General features: G+C 43.5%; 1 protein-coding gene across 1 annotated transcript; it reads right to left on the minus strand.

Annotated features, from left to right (window-relative positions):
- Window positions 1-611: 611 nt before the first annotated feature.
- Window positions 612-17,600, minus strand: LOC142383911 (zinc finger homeobox protein 3-like). Its single transcript, XM_075469741.1, has 11 exons — window positions 17,284-17,600; window positions 13,213-14,911; window positions 12,581-13,119; window positions 12,255-12,468; window positions 11,487-11,594; window positions 11,242-11,378; window positions 10,942-11,052; window positions 9,296-9,458; window positions 4,448-9,144; window positions 3,702-4,367; window positions 612-3,616 (listed from the first exon to the last, which is right to left on the minus strand). The coding sequence occupies exons 2-11, from the start codon at window positions 14,873-14,875 to the stop codon at window positions 3,500-3,502; spliced, it is 8,415 nt and encodes a 2,804-aa protein (XP_075325856.1). The 5' UTR covers window positions 14,876-14,911; window positions 17,284-17,600; the 3' UTR covers window positions 612-3,499.
- Window positions 17,601-18,774: the final 1,174 nt, after the last annotated feature.

The following is an 18,774-nucleotide window of genomic DNA, read 5'->3' on the forward strand; positions in this document are numbered from 1 at the left end:
TCAAACGAAGAAGACGTAGATACCAGTGAGTGTGAATCTGAAAGAATGACACATTCTTATGTTCTTTTTTAAGATTTCGCTCTTTGGCAAGTTGCCTCATCAACTTCTGGAAAGTTTTGCATAAGAAAGAACAAAATAATAAAATCTTCTTAACCAACCTTAGCTGTGGTCTTTGAAATGTTGCATATGAATATCAGTGTGTCCTAAATGTGCTGTGGTGTGCAATTTTCCTCTCCTCTCTCCCAGAGTCGTAAAATACATTATCATCATCAGCAGCAGCAGCAGCAGGAGCAGCAATGTAATTCATCCGAGGTCGTTAATATTCATCATATCATTTAGTCACAAAGGAAACTCATCTGGCTGAATGTCACAGATGTAATTAATGAAGTGACCCCAGAGGTCATGGCTCCATTCACCAAACGGCTTCCACACTCTACCGTGTTACATACACACGATTGCACACCAAAAGCCTTCCAACCAGATGCACACTGCCGCTGAACATACAACCTGGAATATCAAACACATGTAAGAGGCAGACACCCTCACATAGCACATCATTCACAAAATGGCTTCTCGAAGTTAGACCAAAGGGATGAGACCAGAGCGTGCACCAAAGCAGACTTTATTTAGCTCAGTGGAGTATGGCAAGGGAAAGGAGGAGAAACACACACCAGCAGGGTAAACTTGGGGTGGGAGAGTATAGAGACACACTAAACCACTGGAGCAGGACATAAGGACAGGTGCACATCACAGGTATCTTTTTGGTCATCACTATGGCAACAACATATCCAGAAAAACAAATTACCTACAGTAAGGATAACAGAGTCTCTTCACCATAGAGGACTCCAATATGTACATCTTACAGTCACTAAGATCAACAGAATATGAGAGAAATTAAAATTGAAATTATCGTTGTACAAAAAAACTGCCTGTGTGGTATTTGGAATGCACATTTCTGTACAGAAGAAAGCTCATTGGTATTGTCGTAAACATTGGTTAGTTTAAGAACAAAAACATGACAGAGTTAGTCAGTCCATATCCTTTGGAAACTTGGCTGTGATGTTGGTCTGAGTTCAGCAAAGCTGTTTTAGCTGCACTGCAGACATTGCAACACAGAAAGACACCGTGCCAATGGAAGGTTTGGGGCTGAACTCCTTCAAATAACTATGCAGTATCTCCATAAGCATTGAGAAGTTAATGCCCAAATAGGGTTTTACTCAAAGGGGAAGCTTGAAATAATATTTTGGACATTATGAAAGCTATTTCTTCATCTGAGTATGAGGAAATGATAGGATACTGAAAAACAAACTTGATGGAATTGAGCCCCACGTATCCATTAGTTTTTAACAGACTAACAGTGGAGCAGTTTATCAACAGCATCACAGGTACCATTACAGTTTGTAGTCATTAAAGCCTAGTGGTAAAGCGATCAGAGCATGCATCTTTCTACAATATCGTTAGAAACTACAGTACATTAGCAGCAAACTGGACATCCTTAAGGGCTGAAGTTCAACACTATGGTATAAAATAAAAATAAACTGCAACATCTCTCAAGAGAAGTAAAACTCTTCAACCGCTATATTACAGACTGCCATGGCTCTAGTTTGGGGTTTTGGTTACAGTCTCCAGTGTGCTTATGAGAGGCAGAAAACAGTAGCTTAGATACAGGGACTCCTTCCTTCTTTAAAAACAGCAATACATCGTCAAGTAAACAGTAGCGCTTATTTTTGTAGGTCATGTGGTTAAAGTATTATCATGTCTTTGGATTTTTGTCTTAAAGCATTAATTATTGTTTAGCTATTATTGTTATATTATCATTATTACAGGTAGAATAAAGACTGGTTGTAAATTAACAGAAGAAGAAAGGTAGAGAGAAAAAGTAGAAAGTAGGTTGGGAGGGAGAAAGAAGGAAAATAAATTAAGTGTACAAAAATAACATTAATAACATCCAAAGTTTTTCCTCAACTTTGCGAAGAAGCTCCCTTTATGTGGAAAAGAGAGCCATGTCTCAAACATCCAATGAAGTCTCGAGTCAACCATACAAAAGCTAAATACTGTACATTTACCCCTCACACTATTAAACACTTTAGTTTCAATAAGGTTTTTTTGTAACAATCTATTACTCAGAAGTGAAAAGCTCAGATCTTTGAAATACAGAGATGTTTGAGTAGATTTCATTTAATACTTAGTCCAAGTTTTAACCAGGCTTCTTGTGTTTTAAAAACAGAAGAGTAGAGTATTAAGATCACATTTGAAGTAGAGCCATGTTGAGCTGTTGACCTGAGCATAGAAAGCTTTACATTAATCACATAACATTGGTAAGCCATTGGTATATTCAAATAGAATGGAAAGGCAGTAAGTCACCTTGCCTGAACATAAGAAAGCTGTCATAATCTTTTCATTATCATGACACTATTATATTGAAGCAAGACAGTTTATGTCAATCCATAAGATTTATATTAAGAAACTATTACTAAACACACACAATGTAAATTTGAGTTTGGTTAAAGTTTTCATATACAGTATAATGGTTGAGTGCTATAAAAATAGTTTACCCCTTTCAGGACAAACTGGCCTTTATGTACTGTGCTATTTGGGCTGTTATCCACTAAAGGAACATACAAGGAGTACATGTACAACAGAAGACTCATCATTGGCTTTTGGAGGGTAAAGCTGCATTCCAGCACCGCGTCAGTCTATTGGAACTCGGCTTGCGTATGCCAGGTGCAGATCTCACCCCTTCACCATACAGACGTCAGCTCTGTAGTTTGTTATCGAAAACAAACACGTTCAAACTAAATCCACAGACATGTAAAATTTTGGTTATGAGCTTTGGAATCTGAGTCAGTCTTTACAAAAGCTCTATGCAAATACCCCTGTGTATTTCAAGGATATTATTCAGTTTTATTTTCTCCTTCTTCTTTTTCCATTTTCAACTGCTTTGTTTTTCTTCAAGTTTATTTTTTTTTTTTGGAGCTCTCTATTTACACTAAAATCTCTTTGACATTTTATTTTCCAGCCTCGTAGAGTCTGGCACTACATGCTACACAGCTAGTCATCTAGCAATGTCTGGTGGAGGGCCCACTGTGGGTCTGTCATGCAGACTTAGAGGTAGACTGCAGGTCTAGCTGGGCAGTGAGGTCACATACTTGGAGAATGCTCTTTGGCCTCTGTGGACTCTGGTTGGTTTTAATCAAGATGGTGTTTGGTTGTAGTAAGGTGTCCGACGGAATACAGAGAGGAGCTAGTTTCAACAAGAAAAGACGGACCAGGAAAGAGTTTAAAAACTATATGAAAAGAGGAAAGCTGCGGTAAAGAGGACTTGGTTTGGGCTCTCCCCTACTTGTTGAGAGTTTTTCTTTGGGCCACTGCGGCTCTGCATCTTTGGGGTGTTCAGGTTATGGGTTTGGCAACAAGTGGACAGGATATGTGTGGAGTTAGTCAGCAGTCGCTGGAGGGATTTTGGTGAAAACATACGCAAAGGAAGAGGTCTGCTTTTCTAAGCTCTGTCTCTTTCCCCTGCCCCTGCTGACAGCTCAGCTTGCTCCCTCTCCGCAGACTCAGAGCTCAGGCTCTTGGCCCTCTTCTCCTTAGCTCTGGCATTCTGGAACCACACCTACAAAAAACATTTACATTAATAAATATAATCTAGTACCTTTGAAAAGCTAAAATTGTTATGGTTGAAATGTTCTAGCAATTACCTGCACCACACGGTGAGGCAGTCCCAGCTCCTGCCCCAGTGTCTCACACTCAAGGCGGTTGGGTGTGCGGTGGTTCCTGTAGAACGCTTTAAGCTGGAGTACCTGGAAGTGGCTCATCTGTGTCCTTTGACGCTGCTGATGGTTGTGGTGCTGCTGCTGAGTTTGTGTCTCGCCCCAGTCTGAGTTTTGACCCCCAGATCCTTCAGGACTAGGAGAATCCTGGTCAGCCATACTGGAGTTCTCTTCACATGGGTACTCTTCATCATCTTCATAATATTCATCATCCTCCTCTGGGTTGCTTAGATTTGTGGTTGAAGACATAGAACTCAAAGGTTGCTTCAAAGTCAACCCTTTGTTAGTGTTGTCATGGCCAGGGTTTGGGATAGGGTTGGAGGAGATAGATGGACCTGGTCTCTCTGTGACAAATGACCTAGCCAACCCAGTCTGTCCACTGTATCCATTACCTATTGATAGGTTGTAGCCTGCTCTTTCAGCCTCAGCCCAATGACGTGATCTCAGATGGGCATCAAGAGCACTCTTTACCTTGAAGAGAGCCCTGCAGAATGGGCAACGCAGGTGGTTCAAGCCCAAGGTGAAACTGGATCCTGGTCCCACTGAGCGGAACTGCCCTTTTCTCTCCCTTGCTCGTGTATTCTGAAACCAGACCTATAAAAGTAATATGTGTGTTTTAAAATTCAATACACCCAATCAAGATGAACGATATGATCATATCATGTATACAGTACCTGAACTACACGTCTTGTGAGGCCCACATCTCGTGCAATGCTTTCAAGGACTCCTCTGGTAGGGTTAGAGTCCAAACTGTAGCGCTGATATAACACTTCAAGCTGTTCTGGAGTGATGGTAGTTCTCTGGCGTTTATCCCTTCTGTGCTCCTCTTCAACCTCCCTATTGCTCCTTTGGCTTTCAAAACTGGTCTCTGATATATGTTTTGTACTCTGCTTTATGGATGTCATGGAATTGTTAAGGGTGTTACCTGGATGATCAGAGAATGCGTTCTTAATTTGAATGCCATTCAAGTGTGAAATCATAGGATGTGTGGGATTAGGGTGAATCTGGGACATAGCCCCTGAAAGCATTTGGCTGGCCATTAAGGTGGTGTTTGGATGAAGCATCATGTAAGGCATAGTTCGGTCTACGAATCCAGACTGCAGGAATTGTACCTGGGACTGAGCTGCCAGGAGGTGCCTGGTCTGATGTTCTTGCCACAGCTGGAATGATGGTAAGGATGCTGCGCAGAAGCTACACTGGAAATGAGCCTGGGATTGAAGGTGAGGTTGGGTTTCAGTTGAGAGGCAAGCTGTGGCATCAAGCATCCGAGTGTGGCTTGTCTCAGCACCTGGAGCAGAGGGGGGGCTGGGTGATGTATCAGCAATCTTTTCAAAAGATTGATCATTAGGAGGACTATGGGTATTCCCTTGGTCTGAATGAGACATAGACAAGTTGGGGGGCATTGTCTTTTGTGAAAAGGATGTGGCAAGAGACTGAGGTCTTTCTGTGGGACTTTCTGATGGCAGCTTGAGATCCGGTTGTGGACAGGGTCCTGTTTTCATGGCTGCAGCAATTTCCCTCTGCTGGATGTCGGCATCTGAAATTCTGTTTTGAGTATGAACAGGTGGTGGGCTCTGGTTTGCCTGACAAGAGATTGTTTTATCTTCTTCATCCATTGTTGTGGGTGTCTGGTCACCTTCGATTGTTAGTTGTTCACTCTCTATGCTACGAGAGGAAGAATCAACTGCAGGTGAATCAGGGTGAGTGTAATACTCATAAGTCAAATCCATTGAATTTTCATTTTGAGAGTCACCTTGTCTTTCATCCTCATAGCTGTTATCTTTATTATCATCATCATTCTTATAACGGCCATTTTTCTGACTGTGGCTGTTATCAGACTGGTTCTCTCCCTCTAATCCATCATCTGTTCCCCTTTCTTGATTTTTGCGGGCTCTTTGCCTTGCATTTTGGAACCATACAACTATGACTCTGTTAGGGAGAGACAACAGGGCAGACAACCTGTCATATTCTTCTTCTCTGGGGTAAGGAGTAGCCTCAAATACCCCCTGTAGAGTCCCCAGCTGTTGCTCTGTGAAACGGGTTCGTGAAGACCGTCTGCCCCTTTCGCATTCTCCTCTATGCAGGTCTGTTTGCGGTTGTTGGGAGGTGTTGATTGACAGGCCTGGGGATAGTGAACATGGGGAACGTGTCAGTTGCAAGTTTTGTGCCACTTCCTCTCTTGACTCTTCCAGGGCTGTGGTTGGGGGATTATTAAAATTGTAAGGGGAATCCTTGTCTCGTTGGCGCTCTTTAAATAGAGTATTGCGGAACCAGTGTTTAATTACTTTGTGAGGCAGACTAGACAGTGTAGACATCTTGTTGATCTCTTCATCACTGGGGAGACTATTAATATCAAAGTGTTTTCTTAGAACAGAGAGTTGATCTTCAGAGATTCTTGTTCGGGTTCTCTTACCTTGTTGTTCAGATGTGGTTGGGCTGATTTGGCTTTGCTGTCCTGTTTGGTTAGGGCTGGCCTGAGATGGTTGACCCAGCAAAACAGGACTAAGCTGTGATGGCTGGCCTAACAAAGCTGGGCTGAGCTGTGGTTGCTGAGCTAGTAAAGCTGAATTCAACTGTGGCGGTTGCCCAAGTAGTGCAGGGTTAAGCTGAGACTGGTAGAGTTTTGCCATCTCTGGGTTCACACTTGAGTCCAACCAAGATTGGGTTTGGAAAGCCATAGACTGCATCACAACTGGAGAAAGAAGTGGTACCTCCATGGGAAAGGGAATTTGTGGAAGTGAAAGCTTCGGTATGGTTAGTGGGGATATGGGAAGCTGAGGTAAGGATAGAGGAAGCATAGGTATTTTAGATAAGGAAAGAGGTATGGGGGTTGTATTTTGAGAAGTAGCTGTAGCTGATGTGCCAGGGGTGGGTGGCTCCTGTTGTTGATGGTCTTGTGGTTGAGAAGGTGAAGACGGAGATGAGACTGCAGGGGCAGTTGTTGTCAGGTCTTTAGCTGTAGCATTTGCTTTAGTCATGGGATCTGAAATGGATAATAAAGTTGAGGATTCAAGGGTTTTTGCTAGTGGCTTAACTGATTCCACTGTGGGTTCTGGCTCTGTGCATGTGTCTCGGATTGGAGCAGTAGCTTGTGTGGTTAAATTCTCCCCAGATTTAGGCTGTGCGAGTGGGTACAGCTGGTCGTACTGAAGTCGATATTGTCTGGAAAAACTCTCCAGTGCAGTAGTTGGGAACAGCACCCTATGAATATACTCCTGGTGGCTTTTTAAAATCAAGGCATCTGAGAAAAACTTGCCACAGTTTTTACACTTTTCTCCCATTTCACAGCATTTTTTCTCTTTGCTCAATGATACTTCATCTTTACTCTGCGTTTTCTTCTCTTTGTCTACATTGCTTTCCACCCCTTTATCATTGTTGTCACATTCTTCCAACTTTTCGACTTGTAATTGACTAAATTCATCTCTTTCCTTCTCTGAGCACACTTCCATCTTGTCCATATCAGCAGATGGTATAATTTGCGTTACTATCTGCTGTTGATGCCTGTGTCGACTTTGTATATATTGCATGGCCAACTCATAGCCATAACTCTGCAGCAGAGCTTTAAGAGGCTCCCCATTAGCAGCAGCATATGGTACTCTGGGAGGAGGACACTGGGACTGAATAAGATTAAATGAAGAAGAAACTGCATCCTCCTTCTGACTCTCATTTTTAACAGTATGAATATGCATTTCTGCTTTTTTTTCCTCAACACGAGAATTGCTGGGCTCTCTTTTCATCTTCTTGTTGGAGGGTCCATTGCAGACTGCATCAACCTTGACTTCACTTCCTGGATGATCAGTTGGTTGGCTAAGAATTGAATTTGAACTTTGCTTCTGGATTTGTTTGTCATCTGTTTGGGACTCCCTTTTAGCTTCTGCCTTAATCTGTTCTTTGGTGATGGAGTTGGAAGATACTAATTGACCAAGATCTGAGCTTTTAACAGTTAACTCTGGGTTGAGTTTCATGTCTCCAGACAAGTAAAATGGTAGGAAAAGTTGCTGCTGTAGAGAGAGCAAGTTGTCTGGCATCAGGGAGAAGTGTTGTTTAAGGAGATTTTCTGTCCCTAAAGGAAGGTGTTGCATGGCTTGGGACTGGAGTAGTGCTGTCTGCTGTTGTAATTGAGCCTGAACCTGTGCCTGGGCTAGCTGCTGTTGCTGTATCAGCATTAGCTGATTTCTTGATGCTAGAAGCTCTGCTACCCTTTTTTTAGCTTGCTGGCTGTCTATTGAGTCAGACATGGTTGACCTGTCTACCAATGAAGAGGTTGAAGAGCTTACTCCATCTGGCTTCTTGGTGGTTTCTTCTCTGGTGATAGCAACCTGGGCAGCAGCAGTGGGTACAGACACTGGAGCAGCTACAGTAGCTGCTGGGGTCTGCGGAGCTGAGTTTTGGGCAGCACGAGCCCTGGTCTGATGAAGAACAGAGCGAAGATGTATGTCCAGTGTAGAGCTCTGGCTGTAACCAACTCCACATAACCGGCAGCGATAGGGTCTAGGATCTTGGCCACGTGGTGCCTCTGGTGCTGTTACACTCGAACCAGAGTCTTGCAGGGCTCGTCTAGCCCGATGGAGATGGGACACAGAATTATAATGGACCAGAAGAATTGTTTTCTGAGTAAAGGATTCTGAACATATGGTACATTTGTAAGGCCTGGATGGATCAAGATAACGGTCCATTGTGGGGTTAGAGCTCTTTTTGACAAGAGAGCTGGAACTAGGTTCTGATACGATCTCCTCATGAGGCCCTTTCTCGTGCTCAGTTAAATCCTCCTCCCCTCCATCAACTTCCGTGACCACTTTCCTCTCTTTTAAATAATTTTCTTTCTGTTCCTCAGTCTCCTCCATGCCTAAAGTTTCTTCGTCTATCTCTTCATCATCACACTCTCCTGCTTCTTGACCTACTTGAGGTGACAAACTAAAATCTTGCTGAACTGAATTTCTATTATGATCTATGTATTGTACAGTATGAGGCGGAAAGAGTGTAACCTGCCCCTGTGTGTTGTCCTGCTGCGAGTGTGTGTTCTGCATGTGTCTCTGCAGGGCCTCCTGACTGCGGCATTGTCTAGAACAGAGGGGGCACTCTGTCGCCGCCCTCATGGCATGGTACTGCCAATGCAGCTGGAGCTTCTCCTGAGTGGGAAACGCCAAGCTGCACCTGCTGCAACGGAACCGGTAACCATGACGATCAGAAAGGGAAGGGGGGTCACTGGGTGGGGAGGGGGGTGGGGAGGAGGTAGGGATCTGAGTGGGAGATTGCGGCGCCGTTGTGCCATTGGAGGGGTGAATGGTGTTGTCTTCTAGGGGTGGGGTGAGAAGAGCTGTGACGTCTTTGGGTGCGGTTATGTCTCCCTCAGTGTTTTCTACTGAAATGTCTGCAAAATGCACAAAAACGGTGAAAGAGAAAATAAAATAATTTTGCATTACCAGTAGCTCAACAAGATTAAGTCTTTTTAATAAACAAGACATAGCTTCTTTAATTCTATTTTAAACAGTGGTCGATTTTATCATGCCCTTCTCACCAACCTTTGTTTTTCTGTGAATCGGTTGAGGCATTGCAATCTGCAGCACGGGAACCGTTTGCATTGTTATTCTCTGTAATTCTATTTTTCTTAATACCATCAGTAGGCAAGTCTGTCTGTAGTTCTGACTCCATTGGAGGCTGCAGTTGTTCCATCGATGGTGTAACCTGAAAGAAATTAACAGTCTGTCACTTTCTTGATTTTGATTGCTACCCAGTGTTGTTTCACCAATTTTAAATAAAAGAATCATCTCTGAATCATCAGTGAATATTGCCATGCTTACTTAATCCAACGTTATGAATAAAACATGATAAATTGTACAATAAAATAAGATGCAAATATAGAGATGTATAAAGACAGAGTACCTGCACTCACTGTACTGATATCATAAAACATTAAAATGTATCGTTACATCTTGCACAGGCCAGCAAATCAGTATAAGCAGCAAGGAAGATCAATTTGTTAATAAGAATACGTGGCTGAGATATGTTGGTCTGCCCTTCGGTGCCTACAACACCCTCCAACATGCCCCAGGGGTTTAATAAAACTTTACTGAGCTGAATAATGAATTTATTTAAAATCGTTCTTAATATAGGAAACCTCCATCCCCACAGCTTCAAGCAATGAGAGCAAATAGTATATCTATGCAAACAGCGAGCGACCCTAAGGAAAGGACGGAGAACCAAAGATGAGATTTACATGACAAGAGTTTTCTCTGCGTAACAGCTTCATAGGAGCAAAAGGGAAGAACAAGCACACATACACACTGCAGAGAAAACTGAAGGTCAGACTTAATCTAGAGAGAGTAATTGGAAAGCAAGGTACATAATGGCCATCATCACCTCAGTCTGAATTAATGAACCTCAATTACTATCAGAGAGAGTGAGGGAGGGGAAGAGAGGAAAGGGGGTGGGGGGAGGGGGGCTCAGGGATATAGAATATGAAAAAGAGACAGAACAGGGAGAAGGAGGAACTATGGGGCAATGGACAAAAAAACTGCTATGGAGAAAGACAGTGAGTAAGGGAGGGGTAATGCATAAGAAATTGAGAGAGAGCTTGGAGGAGACAGAAGGGAAGGGGCAGAACAGAAATTGCAGAATAGGAGTGATTGGAGCAACTCGAGGGGGAAGGAAGGGACAGCAGAGGGGAGAAAGGGTGAAAAGCAGTCAGTGAAGTGGAGGGAAGAGAGCAAGAGACAAAGGCCACTTAGCATACAAGCCAGGGAGCTGGAGGATGGTGATGTGGATAGATGACCGGTCATTGTTATTTGGAGAGACACAGTAAAAAGCATGGGGGCCCCTTTTTTTAGCTTGACTGCACTTCTGGTAATAGAGGGCTACTTAAACATGCATTATAGAAAGACTGGCTTTTCCCTCACTCACTCAGTCAAACCCTCTCTCTTCCACTCTAAAAGACGCGCATACGCATACACATACACATACACACAGATTTGCACGGCTGCATCAAAGATGATAGCGAGTAGCTACTTAAACATGCATTAAAAAAGCGCTGCCTTTCTCTCTGGTGCCTTCTTAATGGAATTGTCTCCCTACATTTCATTCTCCCCCATCCCCCATCGCTTTGCCTTCTCATTTTCTTTTACTTCCTGACAAACGCAAATACAACAAATACACAGTTGCATACACTTACAGCGCTGATAAGCTTGTCTACACAGTCCTGTGCCACACTGTGCACGTGTGTGAGATGCTGTCGAAGGTGTGTGTACGGGACTTTAACCTGGCACAAAGGGCACTGGACAGTCTAAAACAGAAGAGGGGAAAATAAGTAAAGAGAGAAAAAAGTTATTAGTGATGAATACGTAAACTGCAAGAGAGCGTATGTGTTCATGGTTTTGTGAGATTACATAAAGAAAATCTCTGTATTAATTGCGAACATTTTACATTCACGTGAACACACTTAAGATTATTAAAAAGGGTGTCAACTGCTCACCTGCTGGTTCTCATTTTGCTGGTGTGTTCTGGGGCGTTTGGCTGACAAAGAGTTTTCCATTTCCCCACATCCAGAGGATGGACGTTTGACTGGGAGCATTGACTCCCTCCTTTCTTTTTCTTCCCTTTTTGTTTTTTCTTAAAATGAAAAATAGCTATTAATATATAAACTGACAATTCAGCAAACTATCTTTACTGATTAATATTTTGTCATACTATTATTTGAGTTCACTGTTGGTACAATACCTGTCTCCTCAGCTATTTTCTTTGCCCCCATGTTACTTGTGTCTTTGGTTGTGTCCAAAAGACCAGTGCTGGTATCACTGGAAGCCTCCATATCCTCAATGAGCTCTCCTGGGAGCGGACAAGACAAGTAATTATGGTATACAAACACAGTCCTTCATACAATATGCTCTAACAAACTATCAAGCTAATTGTAGTTCACATTATTCTCTAGATAACATTGTTAAAAAATACCAATGTGTTTGAACCACACTTCATTCATCTTGCTTTCCTACATACGCTATTGATCACATTGATTCTACATTAAATTCTCCTTAGAGGTGGAGTCGAGGTAATATGGACTCAGAACACATGAGTTAGCCTCATAAGTCTTGATTTACACTGAACCAAATCACAGGATAGTTATTTACAAATGAAGCATTGGACCACTAATTTTAGGTCTTATTCAGTCCACACACTCCACACAATATAAATTCAGTGTTTTTTATTCTACACAGACTGTGGAGTAGTAACTATCCACCACCTCCCACAATCCTTGTCCAGGGGATTTGTATTGGTCCATTGATTAGCAGGTGCTGTTTAGCTGTTGTCAGGGATGATTGGGTATATAACAAGGATGTGTATCGACTAATCGCTTTGTTTGATCAATAGCTCAGCAAAAGCCATCGCTCATTTTCTCACTCTTTTCATCTTAATCCTCTGTCTGCTCTCTGCTTTCAGCCGCCACATGCAACATGAAATCAAGTACCCCTGCACAGTTCAAATTCTCACCTGTGACACCACCAGGGCTTTTCCTAATGGTAAAAATGGCTGCCAGCTCCTCTCCGCCCATTGGCTGCAGCTGCAGTAGCCCTTCCCTCTGCTGATGGTCTGAAGTTTGACTGTGTTTCAGTACTTGCAGTTTAGAAGAGGAGGAGTGGTTGCATAGAAGACAGTGGAACAGCCACGAACCTCCATCAACCTCACCATCATACTGCTGCAGGAACTTATATGGATAAGGTAGAAGGGAAGGAAAGCAGATTACATTTCCACCTTTTAGGTGTACCGACACATGGATCTTTGTGTAGATTTGAAAGAAAATTGATTTTGTTTCTTACTCTGTAAACCCGGATGCTCGCCTCATGATGTGAACAGAGGGAATGCCCCTGTAGCTTCTCCAAACTGCTAGTCACGTAATCACACAGGTTGCACCTCAGCTGGATGGGGTTGCCCTTAGCAATAAGAGCGGCCCCTTCCTGACCCCTGTCTCCGCCTTCCTGGAGGTGAGCAGCAAGCTGGTAGCGGGTGCGATGTCTATCAGTCTGGCAGTGCAAGGAGAAGTTAGCCCTCAGCGGGGTGGTGTAACCACACAGTCTGCAGTGGCAGCCACCAGCGACAAGGGAACACCACTCAGACTGGGGCAAGGAGCGGGGAGCATTCAGGTGCTGCTCCACAGACTCTAAGCTGTCAGATGAAAAGCAGGAGCAGACAAGGCATTGGAACACGCCCTGCGAGAGGGGTACAGTAGGGGACAGAGATGGGGCTGGAGGAGGGGATGGAGACGGGGAGGGAGATGGAGTCAGTGTAGACCCAAGGGTGACTGGCTGTTCTGAAACATGCTGACTGGTCAGACGCATGTTCAAGGAAAGCTCGGCACCTAAAACAGAGAGAAGCCATGAGCCAGAGTTTACACATTTTCAGCATTTCTTGTTGAACTGTGACAATATGATTTATATTATATATTGCTCACCTGTGTTTTGTAGGTGTTTAAGATGTGGAGCAAGACTCCTGCAGTGAGACAGATAATAACCTCTCTGGAGCCGTAGCATGTTATGAGTGTGTTTCTCGCTGGTGGTGTGTATGCGCAGGTTGCGGGCAATGCTGGTCTCATAGTCGCACACATCACACCGCCACCTCTTACCATGAGAGTGAGAGTGTGCGGGTGGTGTGAGCTTGGCAGGCGGGGTAGTGGGTGCTGGATTAGAGAGTGGGAGCTTGCTGTATGGTTGCTCATCTACTTGGTGACCGTTGGCGGAGCTGCTGTTGTTATTGATGTGAGGGGTGTGCATGTGACCATTTGTGTGTCCCCCATTTTGAACGTTGTTAAGATGTTTATCCGACTGCATGTGTATGCTGAGGTTGCCTTTCGATGAGGTAGCATAGTCACACACCTCACAGCGGTAGGGCTTGTAGCCACAGGCGTAGGTTTCCCCTCGGGCCAAGCGAGGATGGGGTTTCCCAGAACTGCAGTACCCACACACACCTCGTGTTGCACCACCACACACACATTTTCCACCAGAAGCTCCACACACACACTGGCTTTCCGTCTCTGGATGTTTCTCCTTCATGTGGACTTGCAGTGTGTGCTGAGACTTATAGTGCCAGTTACACTTGGGGCATTTAAGGGTCTTACAGGAATTGCGTGAGTGCATTATGGTCATGTGACTAGTCAGTGAGTTAGGAGAGAGGTCTTGGTTAAGGTTTTTAAGGACAGATTCTTTCTGTTCCCCTTCTTTGTCTTTCTCATCATCCGTCTCTGTGTCTCGCTGGCCGTCATTTGGTTCTGGAGCTTTGGCACCATTTCCAATGGAAATGGAAGAGTGAGGAACCCCTGCCAGCACATCATCCTCAGCAGGTGCACTGGCAGGCTCTGTACCCACCAGTGGAAAAGCAAAAGAAGACTGCTGGGATCTAAAGCTCTGAGGAAACCCAGAAATCCAGCCCTGATCTCCCTTAATGTCTTTTACCTCTGTCTCGCTCAGCAGGGCAGAAGAGGAGGATGGACAACTGAAGTGCTTTGGAGATATGGGGGGAAATGGGAAGGGTTGTGGAGAGGGCGAAGGAGGGTGGGAGGGCTTTGGAGAGGCGGCTGTTTTGCTGTCGAGTGTGCCACTGGCCTTTGCAGTGCTGGAAGAAGAGCTGTGCTGGCTCTGTTGAGGTAATAAAGAACATTTGGATTTGGTTTGGCTTTGGTTTGAGATGGCCTCCTCCTCTTCCTTCTCCTCCTCTCCACCTCTGCTGCTGAGGGCTGCTGGGAGGCCCCCTGTAACTGATGCCTCTCCCACACCTACATGCACCTCCCCTTCCTCTTTCATTTGCCCTGACAAATATCCTTCCCCGAAGTTTTCTTTCATACCATGCTTTAGATGCACTCCAGTCTCCTGTGAAAGTCGGCCTCCTTCTTTCTGCTCACCTCCCTCTCTAGCCTGGGACCCCTCTGCGCCCTCCTCCCCCTGCTGAGGCAGGGTCAGGGGCTCTTTGGCAGGGGCCATGGCTGAGGTATGAGAGGATGACCCCTGCTCAGGAATGACCACCAGGGTCAGGAGAGGAAGAGATAAAGCCTGGGGACTGAGGTCAGCATCTCTCTCCTCTCCTCCCCCTCCATCCCCTCCTCCTCCCTCACCACTGTCCATACCAGAGGCTACAGCTGCGACACATTACCAGCCCACCTGTGTGTTTCAGATAGAGAGAAATAGAAGACAGTCAGACAGACAGACAGACAGAGACAGGAGAAAAGTGAAGGAAAAAGAGGAAGAAAGGAAATACATGAGTCACGTGAATAACATTGCATAACAGTGGAGGCATTGATTAGAGTCCCTGGATAGCATCTGTTCAATAACAGCCTTAACAGTGCACAATCCAGAAGCTGGTTACCCAGGGGTTAGCTTTAGCCCTTAATGGGAAAATCAATGGCATGAGCACTAAACTGGGTAAAGGAATGCGGGTAAAGGCTACACAGGAGGTCCGTAATATTCCTCAGGGGATAGGATTAAATAAAGAACTGAACGCTTCTGAGCTAAAGGGCTTCCACTAAATTACCACACTAAGATAAAAGACAATAAGAGAATGCTTTTTACAGCTGATGTATCAGTTTCTACATCTTTTGCTGTGCATCAGTGGAGAGGTGTTACAAGGCAACAGGATCACTGTTTAGCACAATCATTTTTCCACGTACTGAACTCTGCACATTTCTTGCAAACGCAAGCAGTAAAGATAATTTTTTTTTTAAACTATAAAAAAATAAATATTTGTGTGAAACTTCAACAAAATGTGTTTAGATTTTATAAAAGTGCTCATTGAAATCCATGTTAATTTCTAAAGCAATTTGCATTTGTGGTGTGCATTGAATTTTATTTTCTGCACATCTGTGTAAAACATTGTGTCAGCGCCCCATAAAATGATACTTCTTATAAATAAACTCATGCACATTAGCAGAATACTTTCAGTGTAAAAATCAAACCCTGATATGGTATTTGTGCACTTGAGATCCATAATAATAAAAAATCCAATAAACAAATGATTACAAGAAAAATCTGCATGTTTTCAGACAGCAGTCATGGCCATAATTTAATTTAAATGAGCTCATGGCTATTACATTTTATTATACATGAAGTTAATTGCTCAGATTGGAAATTTGAACAATTAGCTTTCACATAGATTGTGAAACATATTAACACAACAATGCATTATAAAACAGACTTCTTGAAAAAAAAATGGATCGGGGCTCTCCCCTCTGCTGTTTCTGACTGACAGGTGAATGCCATTTGAGACAGATACATCTCTTTTAGTCTGTGTGTGCCCCACAATCTCATTACTGACCTTTTTTTTCTAATCAAGGAGAGACCTTAATCTACCCTTTCACCTTCTGCTTCTACCAACCAACCCCCTCTACCTCCTCCTTAAACACCCCAACTCCCAGAGCCTCACTCCTGTAGCCACCCCCTCCCCCCCATCTCTGCAGCTTGAAGATATATAGCTCATATCGGCACTCTGATAGTGCTTTAATGTACTGTGTTTATGTCACAGGCCGCGGACCCTTGCCCACTGCAGCTGTCCACTGTCCTGCTAAAGAGTGCTGAGGGGCTTAGCTGGCCTGCCAGCAGCTGAGAACAGCCTCTTATCTGATAAAGATTTTCATTTACACTGCAATCAATAATGTGGGTCTATCGGCAATGTAACTATTTATACAAGCATTCCTGGCTCTCTATCGATCAGAAGTGCGGGAAACCATCATTTAACAATGTGTGTGCGGACATCTAGGTGCATTAATGTGTGTGTGAGTCCTTTTGTGCAGCTGATTCTGATTATCTCAATTAAGCACATACATATAACACCTGATATTAAAGATGTATGGGCTTACTTCACTTGTTAGTTACTATTTAATAGAGCAAATAAAAATAAAAAAGAATGCCCTAATATCAAACAAAATAATGTAATCCTGTTCTCAGATTGCACAGACTTGCGTGTGCAAGTCTGTGCGTGTGTTAGAAGAGAAAAAGGAGAGGCAGGGGTGTGAGGGGGAATGAGAGAGAGAAGAGTTGTGTGGCTATACTTTCGGAAAATGCCTTTTGTTTGCTTTTATAGGACACAGAGAAAAATAGCTGGAAAAGGACAGTTATTTTTTTTTTTTTTTCGTGGACTTACTAAACCTTCACAAGTCTTAAGGTAAGAGCACTTTTTTTGCTACCTGCATTTTTTGGGACCATCGAAGCAGGGGCTGTATAAGAACACTGGACAGGCAGTTGCTTGAATAGTTCACTCCCCGTCTCTGTGTTGTCAAGGCACTGACCAACCATCTGACTGGCCTACTTCTGCCTTTGTTTACAGTATCCTTCTCCACCTTTTCACTCTTTAATTCAGTTAAACTAAGAACGATCGCCTTCAGCAGCCTGTAACAGGTGACTTAACGTACAGGCACATCAACAAAAGCTTGATTCGAGAGAATAACGAGCTGCGCTGACCAAACACCCCGTCCTCCTCCCCACTGCCGGCTCGCCTCCTTCCACTTCTCCGTATTATCGTAAACAAATGACACACTTACATTTCTGCAGCGACTCTGGTACAAAGCTCCGCACGCTGAATGTGTAGTAGTCCAGAAAACAATCGTTCGGAGAGTCCACTCATTCCTTATGAATGATCCTCTGCGTTTTTACGGAGCCAGGAAGGGGAAAAAGGGAGAGGGAGCAGCGGGGTCCAAGTTGTTACCAAACAACTGTGTAATTAAAGCTACATACAGGCTGTAGTAAACAGAAGATGGGGACGGAGGGGTTTGTGCGAGCTCCAGAGGTAGAATGAGTTCTGATCACTGTGGGAGGAAAAACACTTGGCTCTTTATTCCTGCTAATTAGTTTCCTTCAAAAAATGGCTGAGATTACGCCCAGTGCGCATGTGCGTAATTGCGCAGGCACCGCTAATTAGCCCGTTTGGATCAATAGGATTCCGCGAGAGAGAGAGCATGAGGGAGGAGTGAGAGAGGGAGGAGGAAAACCTACCGGAGACTCACAGAAAGACGAGGAAAATATGAAAATGGAATTTTTTTTTTGATAAAAAAGTACGACATATTACAGTTGAACCGTCGAATTTTAATCTTAAAACGATGCCATGGATGAAAACTCCCTTAATCTTTTGAAGATGTTGAAAAGAAACTCAGCCCATCAAAGATTTAACCAAGGATACACCACTGCAGAAAAATACCTTATTTATACCACAATGCATATCAAAATACAACAAAGTAGCCTATACGAGGCGACTGATGAATTTAACGTTAAAAAAACCGGCAAACGTGCAAACTGAGCTCCAGCATTTAAAAAAGAAAACACTTGTGAAAGGTGACAAACATCTGCAACAAAATCACGCTGTCACCGGTGATTCCCTGCTCCAAGGCCCTGGGGGGACTGTTTTTTTTTTTTTTTTTTAGGAATATCATATTGACATTTGTGTCAGATAAGCACAGACTTGATGCTCGAATACAGGCACTGTGGCACAGGCTTAAATCGCATCATTGTTCATGATATAGCAGAATTTTTGTGTCATATCGCACCTTCTGTGAAAAAAAAAGGTTATTGAAGGCCATGGTGAGATGAACCCAAAAAATATTTGTTATAATTTATTTATCAAAATGAGAAAATTCTCATTGAAATATACCTTTTTTGAAGATAATAGGAACCTTTATTCTTTTTGGCCTCAGCTGGTTAGACCAGGTGTGGTTTGACACGCAGATTTGCTGGTCAATTTTTCTTTTCTTCCCCCCTTTGACAAAAAATATTTTAAGCCAAATCTACGTGTCCATCTCTATACCATCACAGAGGACCTTCAGTTTTCTTTTTTGCTGCCCCGACCGGCCATCTTCGTAACTCAGCTCTATTGTCATGATAATACCATTGTGAATTTCACGCTGGATGTGCAATCTGTCGAAGGTCCATATATTTAAGGTGAAAACTGCTTTAATTTCTAAGATCACGTAGCATACTTTAATTTATTCCGCTTTGATTGCCAAAGTTGATCATAGTTTCTATTTTTTTAAGAACTGAAT

This window comes from Odontesthes bonariensis, chromosome 7, assembly GCF_027942865.1.
Source record: "Odontesthes bonariensis isolate fOdoBon6 chromosome 7, fOdoBon6.hap1, whole genome shotgun sequence".
Lineage (NCBI taxonomy): Eukaryota > Metazoa > Chordata > Actinopteri > Atheriniformes > Atherinopsidae > Odontesthes > Odontesthes bonariensis.

Bases quoted from the DNA above. Each gene is read 5' to 3' on its own strand.
- LOC142383911 (XM_075469741.1), bottom strand. From the start codon at position 14,875: ATGGACAGTGGTGAGGGAGGAGGAGGGGATGGAGGGGGAGGAGAGGAG. The intron at 12,469-12,580 runs GTAAGAAACAAA...TATCCATATAAG, and splicing joins CGAGCATCCGGGTTTACAGA to TTCCTGCAGCAGTATGATGG. The intron at 9,459-10,941 runs GTAAGTGTATGC...AATTTCTTTCAG, and splicing joins TAGACAAGCTTATCAGCGCT to GTTACACCATCGATGGAACA.